The following is a 15,070-nucleotide window of genomic DNA, read 5'->3' as shown; positions in this document are numbered from 1 at the left end:
CTCCCCGCTCTCCATACCCTCCCATGAACGCATGTCCTGAGCACCCCACCCCCCCCTTGCAATCCCCTCTGTGATTCCTACGTGCCTCACTACTGGGTACGGGCCCTGTGTTGGCAAACAGCGGATCTGACCAATGGGATCGAAGATGATGACAACCCGCTCTGCGATGAGCTTTGTTGTACCGTACCGTTTGACAATGTCTGACACCTTCCCACGCTAGCCTTTTCCACCGTCCAGCTGGATGATCCCTGCATGCAGGTAGCTGGGCAGTGTGACATCGCAGCCTGTAGTTTTAACATCTCCTGAATAAAGCTCTTAGTTTATGTTAAACCTCCACGACCTCCGAAAGTCAATCCTGCAAACACCACCCACCAGATGTGTGCCACATCAAAAGCTTTGACAAATTGTAATTTTTCAGCAATATGTAAGTACTTTCCCCCCCCTGCATTCTTGAAATCTTCTTACCTATGAGTTGCAACTATCCCTTAAGAGATGCAGACTTTAATGTGGCTAGCAGATGATGAACTAGATGGAATTCCCACTATACACTAGGCCAAGCCTCAGTGAATTGCCAGAGATAGCCTAACAATGTAACTGGGGCTGAAGACTTGCATGTGAGCAGCACGGTAGCATAGCGGTTAGCACAGTTGCTTCATAGTTCCCGGGTCCCAGGCTCGATTCCTGGGTGGGTCACTGTCTGTGCGGAGTCTGCACGTCCTCGCCCTGTGTGCGTGGGTTTCCCCCGGATGCTCCGGTTTCCTCCCACAGTCCAAAGACGTGCAGGTTAGGTGGATTGGCAATGTTAAATTGCCCTTAGTGTCCAAAAAGATTAGGAGGGGTTATTAGGTTAGGGAGATAAGTTGGAAGTGAGGGCTTAAGTGGGTTGGTGCAGACTCAATGGGCCAAATGGCCTCCTCCTGCATGGTATGTTCTATGTTATCAATGGATCATGCTTGGGTTAGCCCTGTTGCCTCACGCCACCGAGGTCCCAGGTTCGATCCCGGCTCTGGGTCACTGTCCGTGTGGAGTCTGCACATTCTCCCCGTGTTTGCGTGGGTCTCGCCCCTACAACCCAAAGATGTGCTGGGTAGGTGGATTGAACACGCTAAATTGCCCCTTAATTGGAAAAAATGAATTGGGTACTCTAAAAAAAAATTTTTAATCAATGGATCATGCTGATTGGTCAGACTTTTCTCTGAAATGTTCCTTACTCTGTGTTTCCAGTTTTAGTTTCATTTTTAACTCAGAGCTGAATGAAGATCTTCAGTTTCTCTCTCCCTGAAAGGGTAAACACCTGGTTGGAGACTGTCGGCCCCCCAGTAAAACAGGAGGACATTCCAGTGAGACTGGAAACCAAGTAAGAGGAAAACCCAGGCTGAGAACTGGGTTTGAGGGGAGACAAAGAAAATCTTAAGGAAATCCAGACAACCTACCAGCTGAAACAGGGTCAGTGGTTTAAAAAACCCTGTAATATCTCCCATGGGGAACTTTGTTCTTATCTCAGAAAGGCTCCTGGTTATTCTGGTGTAATTGGAAACAAATAAGAATGACCTGAGGCTGTAAGGTAAACCCGTAACTGGGAGTTCTGGCTGAATGCACTGCCACAAGATCCTTGCTAGTGATCCACCATGTGGATTCCATCACTCTGCTGCTGCAACAACTTCAACCTCCGAAGCAAGGATACTCATCTTCCCTCTGTGTGTCTGTCTTGTATGTGTTTGGGTGGAGGGTGGGACGGGATAAGGCGGGGAAGAGTAGCTTAGCTGTCCATTATTTTTTAATAAATATTGCATGTGTTATCTTTATTTTTGTTACAAATAAACAGTTACTGTCTTTCACTTACAAATCTGTTGCCTATTATTCATTGGAGCAGTCAAGGGCCAAAGGTCTCGGAAACTATTGGCTAATTCACTTGCTTTTTGGGACTCCAGGGTCTGTGGGGCTGGAATTGACCATGCACCAGCCCAGGGTGTCGTAACAGTTCCCACTCACTGGCATTTGTAATTCCATTGACTTTTTACACGCAGGAAGAAGCCAAGTTTCTGGCTCCGTGACGGAATGCTACAACACTCACAGCAAAGGAATCCAGTCTTTCCATTTGCCGGGCTATGATCTGCCCCCTTTTACTTCAGCAGTCATCACATCTGCTGGTTTGGCGTGAAAAGAAATTTCAAGTTTTACTGGGAATCCGCAGGCATGAATGACAAGAATGGGTGCAAATGCCCTTCAGCTTCCTCCAGTAAAACATTTCCCCTCTGGAATTTTCCATTTCCCAGTATATAAAGGTGTGTTGTGCAGAAATTCTGACCAACGTATTCACATTGAGGGAAGAATAATTTTCCTGGGTACTACCCAAAACTGGATCCAAGTAAATGTGATCCATAAATAAGGCAGATTATGTCAAAAAACATGAGAAAAAGCAAAACTTAACCTGGTACAAATTCTGTCAAATATTCAAACCATTGGCGTATTGTGGAATCTCCAAAAATGTAAACTTTTTTCCCACGGAGACAGTCTGTTATACTTGCAGGACTGTTGAAGCGCCGAATGTCACAGCTTGATGACATCCATTGGCCCTGGTAATAAAACCCAGATGGTGAAGGCAGAGACCTTCCAGGGACACATTTACCGAGACTTCTTCCTGAAAATTAAGAGAAAAAAATTTTTTTTTTTTATAGAACAGTACAGCACAGAACAGGCCCTTCGGCCCTCGATGTTGTGCCGAGCAATGATCACCCTACTCAAACCCCCGTATCCACCCTATACCCGTAACCCAACAACCCCCCCCTTAACCTTACTTTTATTAGGACACTACGGGCAATTTAGCATGGCCAATCCACCTAACCCGCACATCTTTGGACTGTGGGAGGAAACCGGAGCACCCGGAGGAAACCCACGCACACACGGGGAGGTCGTGCAGACTCCGCACAGACAGTGACCCAGCCGGGAATCGAACCTGGGACCCTGGAGCTGTGAAGCATTTATGCTAACCACCATGCTACCGTGCTGCCCTTTTGTGTTTAAAAACACAAAAGTCATTGCCCTCCGCCCTGAAATGTAGGTCGCCCAACATTTTTCCAATTGGCCAATCCAGTTTCTAGAAAATCCCAAAAGGCCTTCCATAGTTACCAAAGACCAGACAGAAACATGAGGCAAATAGTTAAATGACAATACTGCGAGAAATATTCTGTCATTTCTGCATCCAGCCCTGGTCACCATGATGTAAGGGGAAATATTGAGCCCTGGCAATGATGCACAGAAGGAGCACAAGGTCAATCATTGGTCAGCGAGGAAGGTGCAATGGTGAAAGGTGAGATTTACTGGGCATTGAAAGGAAATGATTAAAAGTGAGTCACACAGGATGTATACAGTCCCCTGGAGAGTTAAGCACAAAACGTAGACTGACACTGCAGTACAATAGAATAGGAAAGGTTTGTTTTGTGAATTATTGCAAGATAAATCACATTTGAAGGACCTGGGAGAAAGATACAATCTGGCAAAAGGCAGCTTCAGGACTTACAATAGGAAGCACATTGTGTACAAACTGTGATTTAAAAGGTCCTCTCGGTGGGTCTTGCGCACCGAATTTTGGTAGAGGATCACGATGGAAGGATGAGGGAAGTGGCTCAAAGAGCATCCCTCATGTTTGCGACTTGTTGATTGCTGCAATGTGGATAGTTGTTGTGTCTTGGGGTCACTGGGTTGAACAGGGTGGCACAGCGAGGCATGTATCACCGGCAAGGCAGCTGGGCCGGAGGAGGAGGCCGGCCAGGGGCATGAAAGGCCATAGGGCACGATAAGCAGCAGGCTGCCTCCACCTCTGATGTGGGGACACACCGAGACGTAACAGCAGACCATGGAGGTCTAAGCAATTTGAGGATCACTGAGAGGGCATGGGGGGAGGGGTCAACACCATCAGTAGCTAGGGACAGTTAGAGGAACTCATGCAGTGATGTCCCAGGACTGAGATAATTGACCTCCAACAGCCACAATCATCTTCCTTTGTGTTAAGTTAGGTCTGATTCCAGTGCAGTTCATTTGACTCCAGTTTTGCAAGGCTCCTTAATGAAACGCTTGACCAATGCCGCCTTGAGGTCAAGGGCGGTCACTCCCAACTCACTCTAGATTTCAGCTCCTTAGTCATTGTTTGGGGAAAGTTTCTAATAAGTTCAGGAGTTGAGTTGTACTGGCGAACCTAACTGAGTCAGTGAACAGGGTATTGCTGAGTAAGTGTCGTTTCTGCTCCTGTTAATGATCCTGTCCATTACTTTGCTGGTGATCGAGAATAGACCAAAGGGGCAGTAATTGGCTGTGTAGATATTTCCTGATTTTTGTGTACAGGACATACCGGGGTAATTGTCCACATTGTCGCGTAGAGGCCAGTCTTTGGCTACACTGGAACAGCTTGGCTAGGGGCACGGCTATTCCTGGAGAACATGTCTATTGCCAGAACATTGTCAGGGTCGATAACCTTTGCGCTATCAAGTGGCTTCAGGTATTTATTATGGGCAGTGAATCAAATAGTTTGAAGACTGGAATCTGTGACGCTGAGGACTTCAGAACAAGGCCAAAAGCACTTATCCACCCAACGCTTTTAGTTGAAGGTGATTGCAAATGCTGCAACCTTGTCTTTGCATTGATGTGCTGGCTCTTCCATCACTGAGGATGGGAATATTCATGAATACTCCTCCCCCTGTTTGTTGTTTAATTGTCCACCACAGTTCATGACTGGATTTGCCAGGACTTCAGAGTTTAGATCTGATCCAATGTGGTTGTGTGATCGCTTAACTCCGTCTTATCACATGTTCCTCGCGCTTGATGACATGCAATTAGCCCTGCATTGTAGCTTCACCAGTTTGACAACGCGTTTATATATATATATATCTGCTGCTGTCTTGGAATGTCCTCCTGCACTCTTTTTAAAAAATAAATTTAGAATACCCAATTCATTTTCTCCAATTAAGGGGCAATTTAACGTGGCCAGTTGACCTACCCTGCACATCTTTGGGTTGTGGGGGCGAAACCCACGCAGACACGGGGAGAATGTGCAAACTCCACACGAACAATGACCCAGAGCCGGGATCGAACCTGGGACCTCGGCGCCGTGAGGCAGCAGGGCTAACCCACTGCGCCACTGTGCTGCCCTTCCTCCTGCACTCTTAATAAAACCATTGTTGATTCTCCAGCTCAATGGTAATAGTAGATGCCAGAGAAATGCCTGGACATGAGGTTACAGATTGTGGTTGAGTACAATTCTGCTCCTGCTGAAGGCCCACAGCATCTCATGGTCGCCCAGTTTTAAATTGTCAGATCTGTATGAAATTTATCCCAAATGGTGCTCAACATGGAGGAGTACTGATTCAGCCACTGAGGGGCTGCGGTTGTGATAACCAGCAGGCAGTTTCCTTGCTCAGGTCATGAGAGTTTACAGGTTTCCAGGTCAATATAAAGGACTCTGAGGACAATTCCCTCCTGACTGTATTCCACTGTGCTGCCATTTCTGGTGGGTCTGTCCTACTGATGGGACAGGATATCCCAATTTTGGCACAAGCTCCCGGATGTCAGTAAGGAGGACTTTGTACAGTTGACAGTGCTGTGTGCCATTGCCGCTTCCGGTGCCTGTGTCAATGCCAGGGGGTCCGTCTGGTTTCATTTCTTTGTTTAGACTTTGTAGCGGTTTGGCACAACTGAAAATCCGATAGGCCATTCCATAGAACAGTTAGGAGTCACATGTAGGCCAGACCAAGTAAGGACGGAGGATTTCCTTCCCTAAGGAGTATTTAGGATTACCATTATCTTCTTCCCAATTTCCAGTCAATGTCTTTCACTAGCAGCAGATACAAACATTCTGGGTGGTTGCAACTGTGATTTACTGGAATGGCAAATAGGGCCACCCCCCTGTTGTATAATTTGACAGATGCTCACATTTCTGTCACTGCTAAAAACCACACCTCTTACAGCGAGCTCAAGAGTTGCACTATAATAGTGCCTGTATCGAAGAATTACTCCAACATTCTTCTAACTTCTGCTCTCACACATTAAACCTCTCTTGTGATGGTCATTGTAATAATTGAAATTTCTCTTACCTGTTTGAGGTGAAGGCTTTACAATCACATAACCAGCACCATTGGGTAATATAGGCGTCTTGACATTGACCCCACTGAAAATAAATGATTGTTGTCGGTTAAACAATTGTATCCATGAATGTTAACAAGTGAAAATGTCATATGGCAAGAAACCTAAAAATACAAGGGCAAGGGCATATTTAATCATTTGGAAGCAGAGTCAGCAACTCACCCCCTCCCAGACCCCTGAGCCGTGACATATCCAAGAACTATTTACTTTGTCAATGATTATCAAAACATTTCATCACACCCCTGCCTGGCACAGGATGATTTACCATCGACCATGGTGGGATTTCAACCTGGGACCCCAGAGCATTACTGTAGGTTTGAGGTTGACCTGTTCAGTGACCTCTATCACACGGCCATATCAGGAACCCTGGCTAAGGGTCACCAGCTTCTTCTAGCCGGTCTCAGTCAGAACATTGATTGGTTATAGCTGTGAACAGGAAGCCCAATCCAGCTCATTTATAATCAGGGCTTCTTTCCTTACTAAAGAAGGAATTTTAATGATGAACAAAACACAAAGTTACACACTTTCCCTTATATACAACCTTTGGCTATTTCACGCTATAATAGGAAGTACACCCCTGACTCAAGCCGATCCCCGTCGAGACTGATAACGTTTTAAAAAGAAATGCAAACATCCAGCTAATATCTGAAAGGATGTATGAGAAGATTTCGCATTTTAAATTTAGAATGAGGTCATTTGGCCCATCTTCTCCATGCCAGTCCTAGAACACCCAGGTGCCCTTTCTAAACCCACCTTCCTGCACCCGGTTCACAGCCCTGCAGCTTAGAGCATTTAAGGTGCAGATCCAGATACCTTTTAAAAGAGTTCAGGGTCTCTGCCTCCACCACCAACTAGGACAGCGAATTCCAGACTCCTGCTACCCACTGCATAAAAAACATTTTCCCTCATGTCCCCTCTACACATTCTGCCACTTATCTTGAATCTATGTCCCCTGGTTCTAGATTTCTCCGCCAGAGAAAACAATTTTATTCCATCCACCCAATCTCTTTCCCTCATAATTTTGTACCTCAATTAAGTCACCCCTCAGTCTACTTTGTTCCACGGAAAATAACCCCAACCTATCCAATCTCTCCTCATAGCCACACTTTTCCAGCCCTGACAACATTCTTGTAAACCTCCTCTGCACTCTCTCCAGAGCAATAACATTCTTCCTGGAATGTGGCGACCAGAACTCCACAAAATATTCCAGGTGTGGCCTCACCTGTGCTTTATACAATTTGCAACTTACTGTAACAAATAGATTAAAAGCAGTAATGACTAAACGTGGCCATAACTCCCTGATTCCCCTGCGTCTGATTTGGAAGGATACCCCAAAGATGTGTTGCTGAATCCCAGTAGGAAGTTCCCACATGAGGGTTTCCAGAAACACAAACCTCCCCCGGACAATTGCGTTGCATTGAGAACCATCCGACAAAGAAATTTAAATTGTTAATAGTTACTCTGAGAGAGTTAAAACAAAGAAAACCAGTTCTAACTTAAACAGAACTATTTCAAAAACCCAGACCGAATCCCGTACGGGACACCGTCCTCACTCTGGACCACTCACCCCCCCGCCCCCAGGGTATTCCCAACCCCGCATCGCTACCACCGCCCACCATGGGATTCCCCCAACCACCCCTCTCTCAGCCCAACTCAACCTGTCATCACCCTCCCGAACCGACCCACCTCTCCCAAACTGTTCTCCCTCAACTGCGACCTGACTCCCCCATTCCCAGTCTGAACGCTCCCTCCTGACCTGATCCTCCCAACCCAAATTTACCCCCCTGGCCCACCCGGACTCCATTCCCCCCTCCCACCCCATCTCGACCAGCCAAACCCCATTCACCTTGCTTGGTCACTTATCATTTCTCTGGTCTTTTAACTTCACTGGGCCCTTTATCCTAGCTGCTTTATGGTAACCAGTAAGAGGGTGTGGCCTCCCTGAGTTTGCCAGAGCTGGACTGTGCTGGATACTCTTTCGCTGCAGGCCTCAAACAGCTCCAGCCACTGGAGGTTAGAATGTATTTTTACAGAGCAGGTCACTGCGCTTTAAACTCTTGGAATTCCAGTGGGCCATCACTTTCCAATGCTAGTTGGAAGCTATGGATCAGTATTTTGTCAGCAACATATACCATAAATTATGGAACAGAACCGTCTGCATTTATTTTTAACAGTGAAACTCACTTAACAGATATACACTGTCGCTTAAGTGGAGAATCGATATTCCTGGATACAATCCAAAGTGCCAGGCAATGACCAGCTCCTACAAAAGAGGAACGAACCATCGCCCCTTGACATTAAATGGCATTACCATAGCCGAACCCCCCACTATCAACATCCTGGGGATTACCATTGATCAGAAACTGAACTGAACTAGCCATATTAATACTGAGACTACCAGGGCAAGTCAAAGGCTAGGAATCCTACGGCGAGTAACTCACCTCCTGATCCCTCAAAGCCTGTCTACCATCTGTAAGGCAAAAGTCAGGAATGTGATGAAATACTCTCCATTTGCCTGAATAAGTGCAGCTCCAATAACACTCAAGAAGTTCAACAGTATCCAGGACAAAGCATCCCGCTTGATTGCTCCCCTTCCACAAATATTCAAACCCTCCACCACCGACGAACAGTGGTAGCCGTGTGTACCATCTACAAGATGCACTGCAGTAACTCACCCAGGTTCCTTAGACAGCACCTTCCAAACCCACGGCCACTACCATCTAAAAGGGCAAGAGCAGCAGATACCTGGGAGCCCCACAACGCGGACCCAGCCTACCTAAAACTGCCCCCTTCGCCACCCCAGACCACCCCCCACCAGTCCCCCCTGCCAAAAGAAGGCCCCCCCCCCCCATACTGTGGCGGCACTGGACACATTCCACAGCTGCCATACGAGGTCCTCGAAAAGTGAGAGGACACGCGACCGATGCCGTCGGCAAGTCAGCCCATCGGGGGGCAGTTTTTGAGGGGGCGGCACATCGGGAACGCGATTTCGGCGATCGGAGAATCCCGCCCACAGTATCAGTAATAGAGAATCCCGCCAAAGATATTGCTGTCTCCAGTGATGTCAGCAATTCCCGTTTGAGGTTTTGGAACCAAATCAAGACAAGAAAAGCTGAGTGTCTCTAAACAATCCATGAATATCTGTAACCCCGCTGCAATAATTACTGTTTCAACTGAAGATGTGTCCAAAGAGGCAGAAACTGAGACTGCGCATTTTAACAAGACATTATAGCATCAGGCTGAAATGAAGTTAATGGCAGTCAGAGAATCCATCAGAATTAGCATGGTTGTATGAAGAATAAATCATGTTTGACTAATTTGCTAGATTTACTCGAAGATGTAACAAGCAGATAATGGTCATCCTGTAGATGTAGTGGGCGCGATTCTCCGCACCCCACGCCCGGTGGGAGAATCGCGAGAGGGCTGGGAGAATCACGCCACGCTGCGATTGTCCCACCCCCCCAAAACGGCGTGTCGCGTTTTTCAACAGGCCGCTCGGAGAATCGCCGCTCGGCGATTCTCCGGCCCGGCTGGGCCGAGCGGCCTGCTGAACCCAACTGGTTCACGCCGGCGCCAACCACACCTGGTCGCTGCCGGCGTGAACAGCGCGCAACTGGTGAGTGTGGAGCCTGTGGGGGGTGGAGGGAGGATCGAGGACCACGGGCGTGCTCCGCAGATGTCTGGCCCGCGATCGGTGCCCACCGATCGTCGGGCCGGCATCTCTAAAAGACGCACTCTTTTCCCTCCGCCGCCCCGCAAGATCAAGCCGCCATGTCTTGCGGGGCAGCGGAGGGGAAGACGGCAACCGCGCATGCGCAGGTTGCCGCCGGCCAACCTGCGCATGCGTGGCTGACGTCACTTCGGCGCCGCCAGCCGCATCATTCCCGGCACGCCGCTTTGACGCAAGCGTCAAGACCCGGCGCACGGAATTCACGCGCCGCCGCTCCTAGCCCCCCGGGGGAAGGGGAGAATAGGGGGCGAGGAGCGGCCTCCGATGCTGGAGTGAAACACTCCGGGTTTCACTCCGGCGTCGGCTGTTTGTCTCCCGTTGGGAGAATTCCGCCCAGTATATCTGGGCTTCCAGAAAGAATTTGATAAGAAGCCGCACAAAAGGTGAGATCACATGGGGTTAGGAGTAATTTCACAGAATTTACAGTGTAGACGGAGGTCATTTGGCACATCGAGTCTGCACTAACCCTTGGAAAGAGCACTCCACTTAAGCCCACACTTCCACCATATCCCATAACCCAGTAACCCCACCTAATCTTTTTGGACACTGAGGGCAATTTAGCATGGCCAATCCACCTAACCTGCACATCTTGGAATTTATTAAGTTGGATAGACGATTGGCTGATTGACAGAAGAGAGAGAGTCAGGATAAATGGGTCCTATTCTGATTGGCAAGATGTAACTAGTGGGGTGTCACAGGGGTTCTGTCCTCAGGCGCCAACTATTTCCAACATATATTAATGATTTGGATGCAGGGATGAAAGGTGCTGTAGCCAATTTTGCGGATGTCACTAAAATAAGTGGGAAAGTATGTTTTAATGAGGAAATATAAAATTTAAAAAATGGATATAGACACGTTAGGTGAACCAAAATTTTGCAGTTGGAGTTTAAAGTGTGAGGTCATCCATTTTGGTCAGAAAAATGGAAAGGAAACTTATTATCTAAATGGAAGGAAACTTTGATGTGCTTTAGTGCAGAGAGACCTGGATGTCCTTGTGCATGAATCACAGAAAACTAATATTCAGGTCCAGCAGGCAATAAGGAAGGCAAATAGAAATTTCTCCTTTATGGCTAAAGGAAGTAGGGAAGTTTTTGCTGCAACCATACAAGGCATTGGTGAGACTATACCTGGAGTACTGTGTACAGTACAGGTCCCCTCATTTGAGGAGGGATATAGTTCCATTAGAGGCAGTTCAGAGGAGGTTCACTAGAATGTTTCCAGAGGGGTTTGAGATATTGAGCAGTTTAGGCCTATACTCTCTCACATGTTGAAGAATGAGAAGAGATTTAATTTACGTACATAAGATGATAAAATATATTAACCACGTAGATGTAGAGCAGATGCTTCACCTTGTGGGGCAATTTAGTACGAGAGGTCAGAGTTTTAGGATAAGGGGTGTCAGATTTAAAACAAAGATGAGGAGAAATTACTTCTCTCAAAGCGTCGTGAATCTGTGGAATTTACTACCCCAGAGTGCGGTGGATGCTGGGACAGTGAGTAAATTTAAGAAGAACAGAGACAGACTTTTAATTAGTAATGAGCTGAAGGGTTACGGAGAATGGGCAGGAAAGTGGAGGTGAGGCTGAGCGGAGATCAGCCATGATTGTATTGAATGGCGGAGCAGGCTCGGGAGGCTGAATTGCTGTTGTAGGAATACCGGGGACCACACTGTTGTATATATATTTTATTCCCATGTCTGTTCATATTCTGTCTAAATCGCACAAATGCACAAAAGCAAGTCAGACCTCACTAGCAAAAGGGTTAACTCAGACATCAGGCAGCAATCAACACAGGCCATCAACACCCACAATGGCAAAGGTCTGAGAAACCCGTTTTCATTAGCAACACAATCAGGGATACCACATGGAGACAGCCAGACTCCAAGAAAGGTCATTATCTCTGGACATCCAGGCAGGAGAGACTGTTAGCACCCTCCCAGAACTGAAACTTCCTTTTGACATGTTAAATGGGACATGTTAAATCTCAGTGCCGGAGATGCGATAACCAGGACTCTTTCAAACAATGTCTGTACTTAACAAAATTATGCAACCCAAGTCAATATGTTAACATGACGTTTTTTTCAAACTATCTGTATTCAGTAAGCAATTACCATATCAAAACGGATCCCTAACAACATTGAACAGGATAACTTGACCATTGCAATGTACAATCTGAGAGAACCACGGACTCGGGAGAACGTGCAACGTTCAGGGCCGAGATCATAGAATTTACAGTGCAGAGGGGGGCCATTCGGCCCATCGAGTCTGCACCGACTCTTGGAAAGAGCATCCTACCCAAGCCCACACCCCCACCCTATCCCCATAACCCAGTAACCCCACCCAACACTAAGGACAATTTTGGACACGAAGGGCAATTTAGCATGGCCAATCCACCTAACCTGCAGATCTTTGGGCTGTGGGAGGAAACCGGAGCACCCGGAGGAAACCCACGCACACACGGGGAGGACATGCAGACTCCGCACAGACAGTGACCCAAGTCGGGATTCGAACCTGGGACCCTGGAGCTGTGAAGCAATTGTGCTAACCACTATGCTATCGTGCTGCCCAAATCTCTGTGTCTCGCACGTGCATGTGATACAATAAAGATTTTCCTTGAAGCTTAACACAGTCTCCAGAACTCAGCCTTAATTCCCTCCAATAATTGCCAACCCCTGCTCCTAGTTCTTATGGTCACAGGAGACGAGGTGAAGCAATCTGAATTAACAATATATGAGAAACATAAACAAGATGTGGGAAAGCAGACAAGACTCGGGGGCAAAAGGCAAAACAACATGAAAAAATTGTGAACTGGCCAAATCTAAAAGTATCAAATTCTCCCGGCTGAACACTGGAATAAGTTTCTGGAATAATCTGATGGAATAATTTTATGGAATAATCTTTTGGGAGTTCTTAAAGCAGCTGAAGACTTTACTTGCCATAAAAATGAATTGCTTGCTCAAAATGAGGCAGTGTGATCTTGCATCCTCTGGAATAAAAACACTGAAGGATTAAACAATGAAAACAAACTTCAAGATGTTCGAATGGTGTTCGGGCCGGAAAGTGGAGCTGAGTCCACAAAAGATCAGCCATGATCTAATTGAATGGCGGAGCAGGCTCGAGGGGCCAGATGGCCTACTCCTGCTCCTAGTTCTTATGTTCTAAGATATGTCCCTAAATTTAAACAGGATGAGGTTAATTCAATTATATTGTCGGACAATTCAGATGTTTGTCTGCTGGAGATTTTCTTCACAGATTTAGACATTTGGAATGTACAGGCATGGACTAAAATGTGGTAAAGCATGAGCTCAGGGTCAGTTTTCAAAAGTGGAACCCCTGATGACAATTTAGTGTCTGACCTTGAAGAAAAATGAAGGAAATTACTGAATGCAGAGGATAAGAAGAGCTATGACAGAGATTTCCTCCTTGGATTCCAATTGAAAGCTAGCCACTGTTGTGGCATCAGATGGTTCACCAGCAATCGGCAGTGTTGTTTGTGACAACTCTGACTGGACCAAACGAAGTGTGAAACTTTTCTGCCCGTCAAGAATTCTAGCCCAGGATCCAGACTATGGTCAATTCAATACAGATTTTATCTGAAGTAACATGAAGGATGTAAAATCATGGTATAATCTTTCCACCAAGGACATGGAAACACCATACAGAATACACAAAACGAAAAGGGAGATTATTTCTAGAGATTGGACACAGATGAGTCAACCAGTAGTGAAAGAATCTTTCATTTGCAAGAGGGATTGATCTTCAACAACTCACGGGGTAGGTCTGATGGATTTTGATTGTTTTAATTATCATCTTGGTTTTTCATGATGTTTTATGCCAAATAGCAAATCATGGTGGTTGCGTTTTGCAAAATATGTCAACACAAGGCTGTTAAGTTGTTTGTGAGAGTTTGCATGTGCAAAGTCACGTAAAGGGGAAATGTACCTAGACTACTGGACTCTGTGGGCTGGGCACTTGCTAAAATTAACTAATGTGGGTAAAACCCCCCTTGCCCGAAACTCTGCATTAGAGTAAAGGTTGTGTTAAATAAATAACTTTTTTTTCAATTAAGGGGCAATTAAATGGGGCCAATCGACCTACCCTGCACATACTTGGGTTGTGGAGGTGAGTCCCGCGCAGACACAGGGAGAACGTGCAAGCTTCACACGGACAATTACCCTGGGCCGAGATCGAACCCGGGTCCTTGGCGCAGTGAGGCAGTAAAGGTCATGTCAGGGGCGATCTATTGAATATTAGTGGATTGATATATTTTGAAGTAATATTCCTTCAAGGGATGGTTTTTAGAAAAGATATGGTGATATGGTTACGCTGGTGAATAACTACTCTGCACTATGTGTATCAATGTGCTACATTTTATTTAAGCTGTATACCTCACATCTGAAATTATGTTTACTGTATTAAGAGATGTCGGGTGTAATCGGGCTTGATCTACCCGGATGGGAATAGAATCCCATAACACGGGAAATTAGTCAGGTGTTTGCTGGTGCTCGGCTAAGCTCAAGTTAGCTGAACAGCTGGTTTGTGATACAGACCAAAGCCAAAAGTACAGGTTCAAATCCCATACCAGCTGAGGTTATTCATGATGTCCCTGCCTTCTCAACCTTGCCCCTTGCCTGAGGTGTGATGATCCTCAGGTTAAATCACCGCCAGTCAGCTCTCTTCCTCAAAGGGGAAGGCAGCCTGTGGTTCTCTGGGGCTATGGCAACTTTACTTACTACCAGATCAAACATTCCTGCGTCTTTTATTCGGAATTTAATCTCTGACAAGAAAGATGCACAAATTGTCTTTGCAGCTTGAAGACAAATTGCTTTTATCCTTTTTGGTTCTTATCACCCGATGCCATTCATACACCTCGCACATTACAATTAGAAACATCAGGAGTAGTTAAGGGGAATCCAATAATGTCCTGATTGTGTAAACTGCCAATTCTCTGACTTTCCCAAAAACAACTGCTTTTTATTCTCCATGTCCAGCTTCATTTGTGCTTTTTCCATTGATAAAAACCCCTCAAGCTATCTCACTAGAGACCATGGCCGGAGAATCTCTGTTCTTGCTGGCAGGGCTCCCGGCCTACGGGTTTCCCAGCAATGTGGGATGGCTTCAATGGGAAATCCCAGATTAGGTGGTGGGAGTAGAGAGTCCCACCACCATCGACTGGCACGCCGCTGGGAAACGCACGGCTGGGGTA

At 46.5% G+C, this 15,070-nt stretch overlaps 1 protein-coding gene across 2 annotated transcripts in view; it reads right to left on the bottom strand.

Annotated features, from left to right (window-relative positions):
• Positions 1-15,070, bottom strand: part of LOC119968886 (NXPE family member 3-like) — a 76,794-nt gene that overhangs the window by 3,247 nt on the left and 58,477 nt on the right. For both annotated transcript variants that reach the window (XM_038801822.1, XM_038801823.1), the window contains exons 4-5: positions 6,087-6,160; positions 2,432-2,641 (exon numbers count right to left, since the gene is read on the bottom strand). In XM_038801822.1, the coding sequence (XP_038657750.1) occupies positions 2,432-2,641; positions 6,087-6,160 (284 nt within the window). The remainder of the gene's footprint in view (positions 1-2,431; positions 2,642-6,086; positions 6,161-15,070) is intronic.

Source organism: Scyliorhinus canicula, chromosome 7 (genome assembly GCF_902713615.1).
Source record: "Scyliorhinus canicula chromosome 7, sScyCan1.1, whole genome shotgun sequence".
In the NCBI taxonomy this organism is placed as follows: domain Eukaryota; kingdom Metazoa; phylum Chordata; class Chondrichthyes; order Carcharhiniformes; family Scyliorhinidae; genus Scyliorhinus; species Scyliorhinus canicula.
The sequence above is the reverse complement of the archived record's forward strand: the minus strand, read 5'-3'. Positions and strand labels throughout refer to the sequence as shown.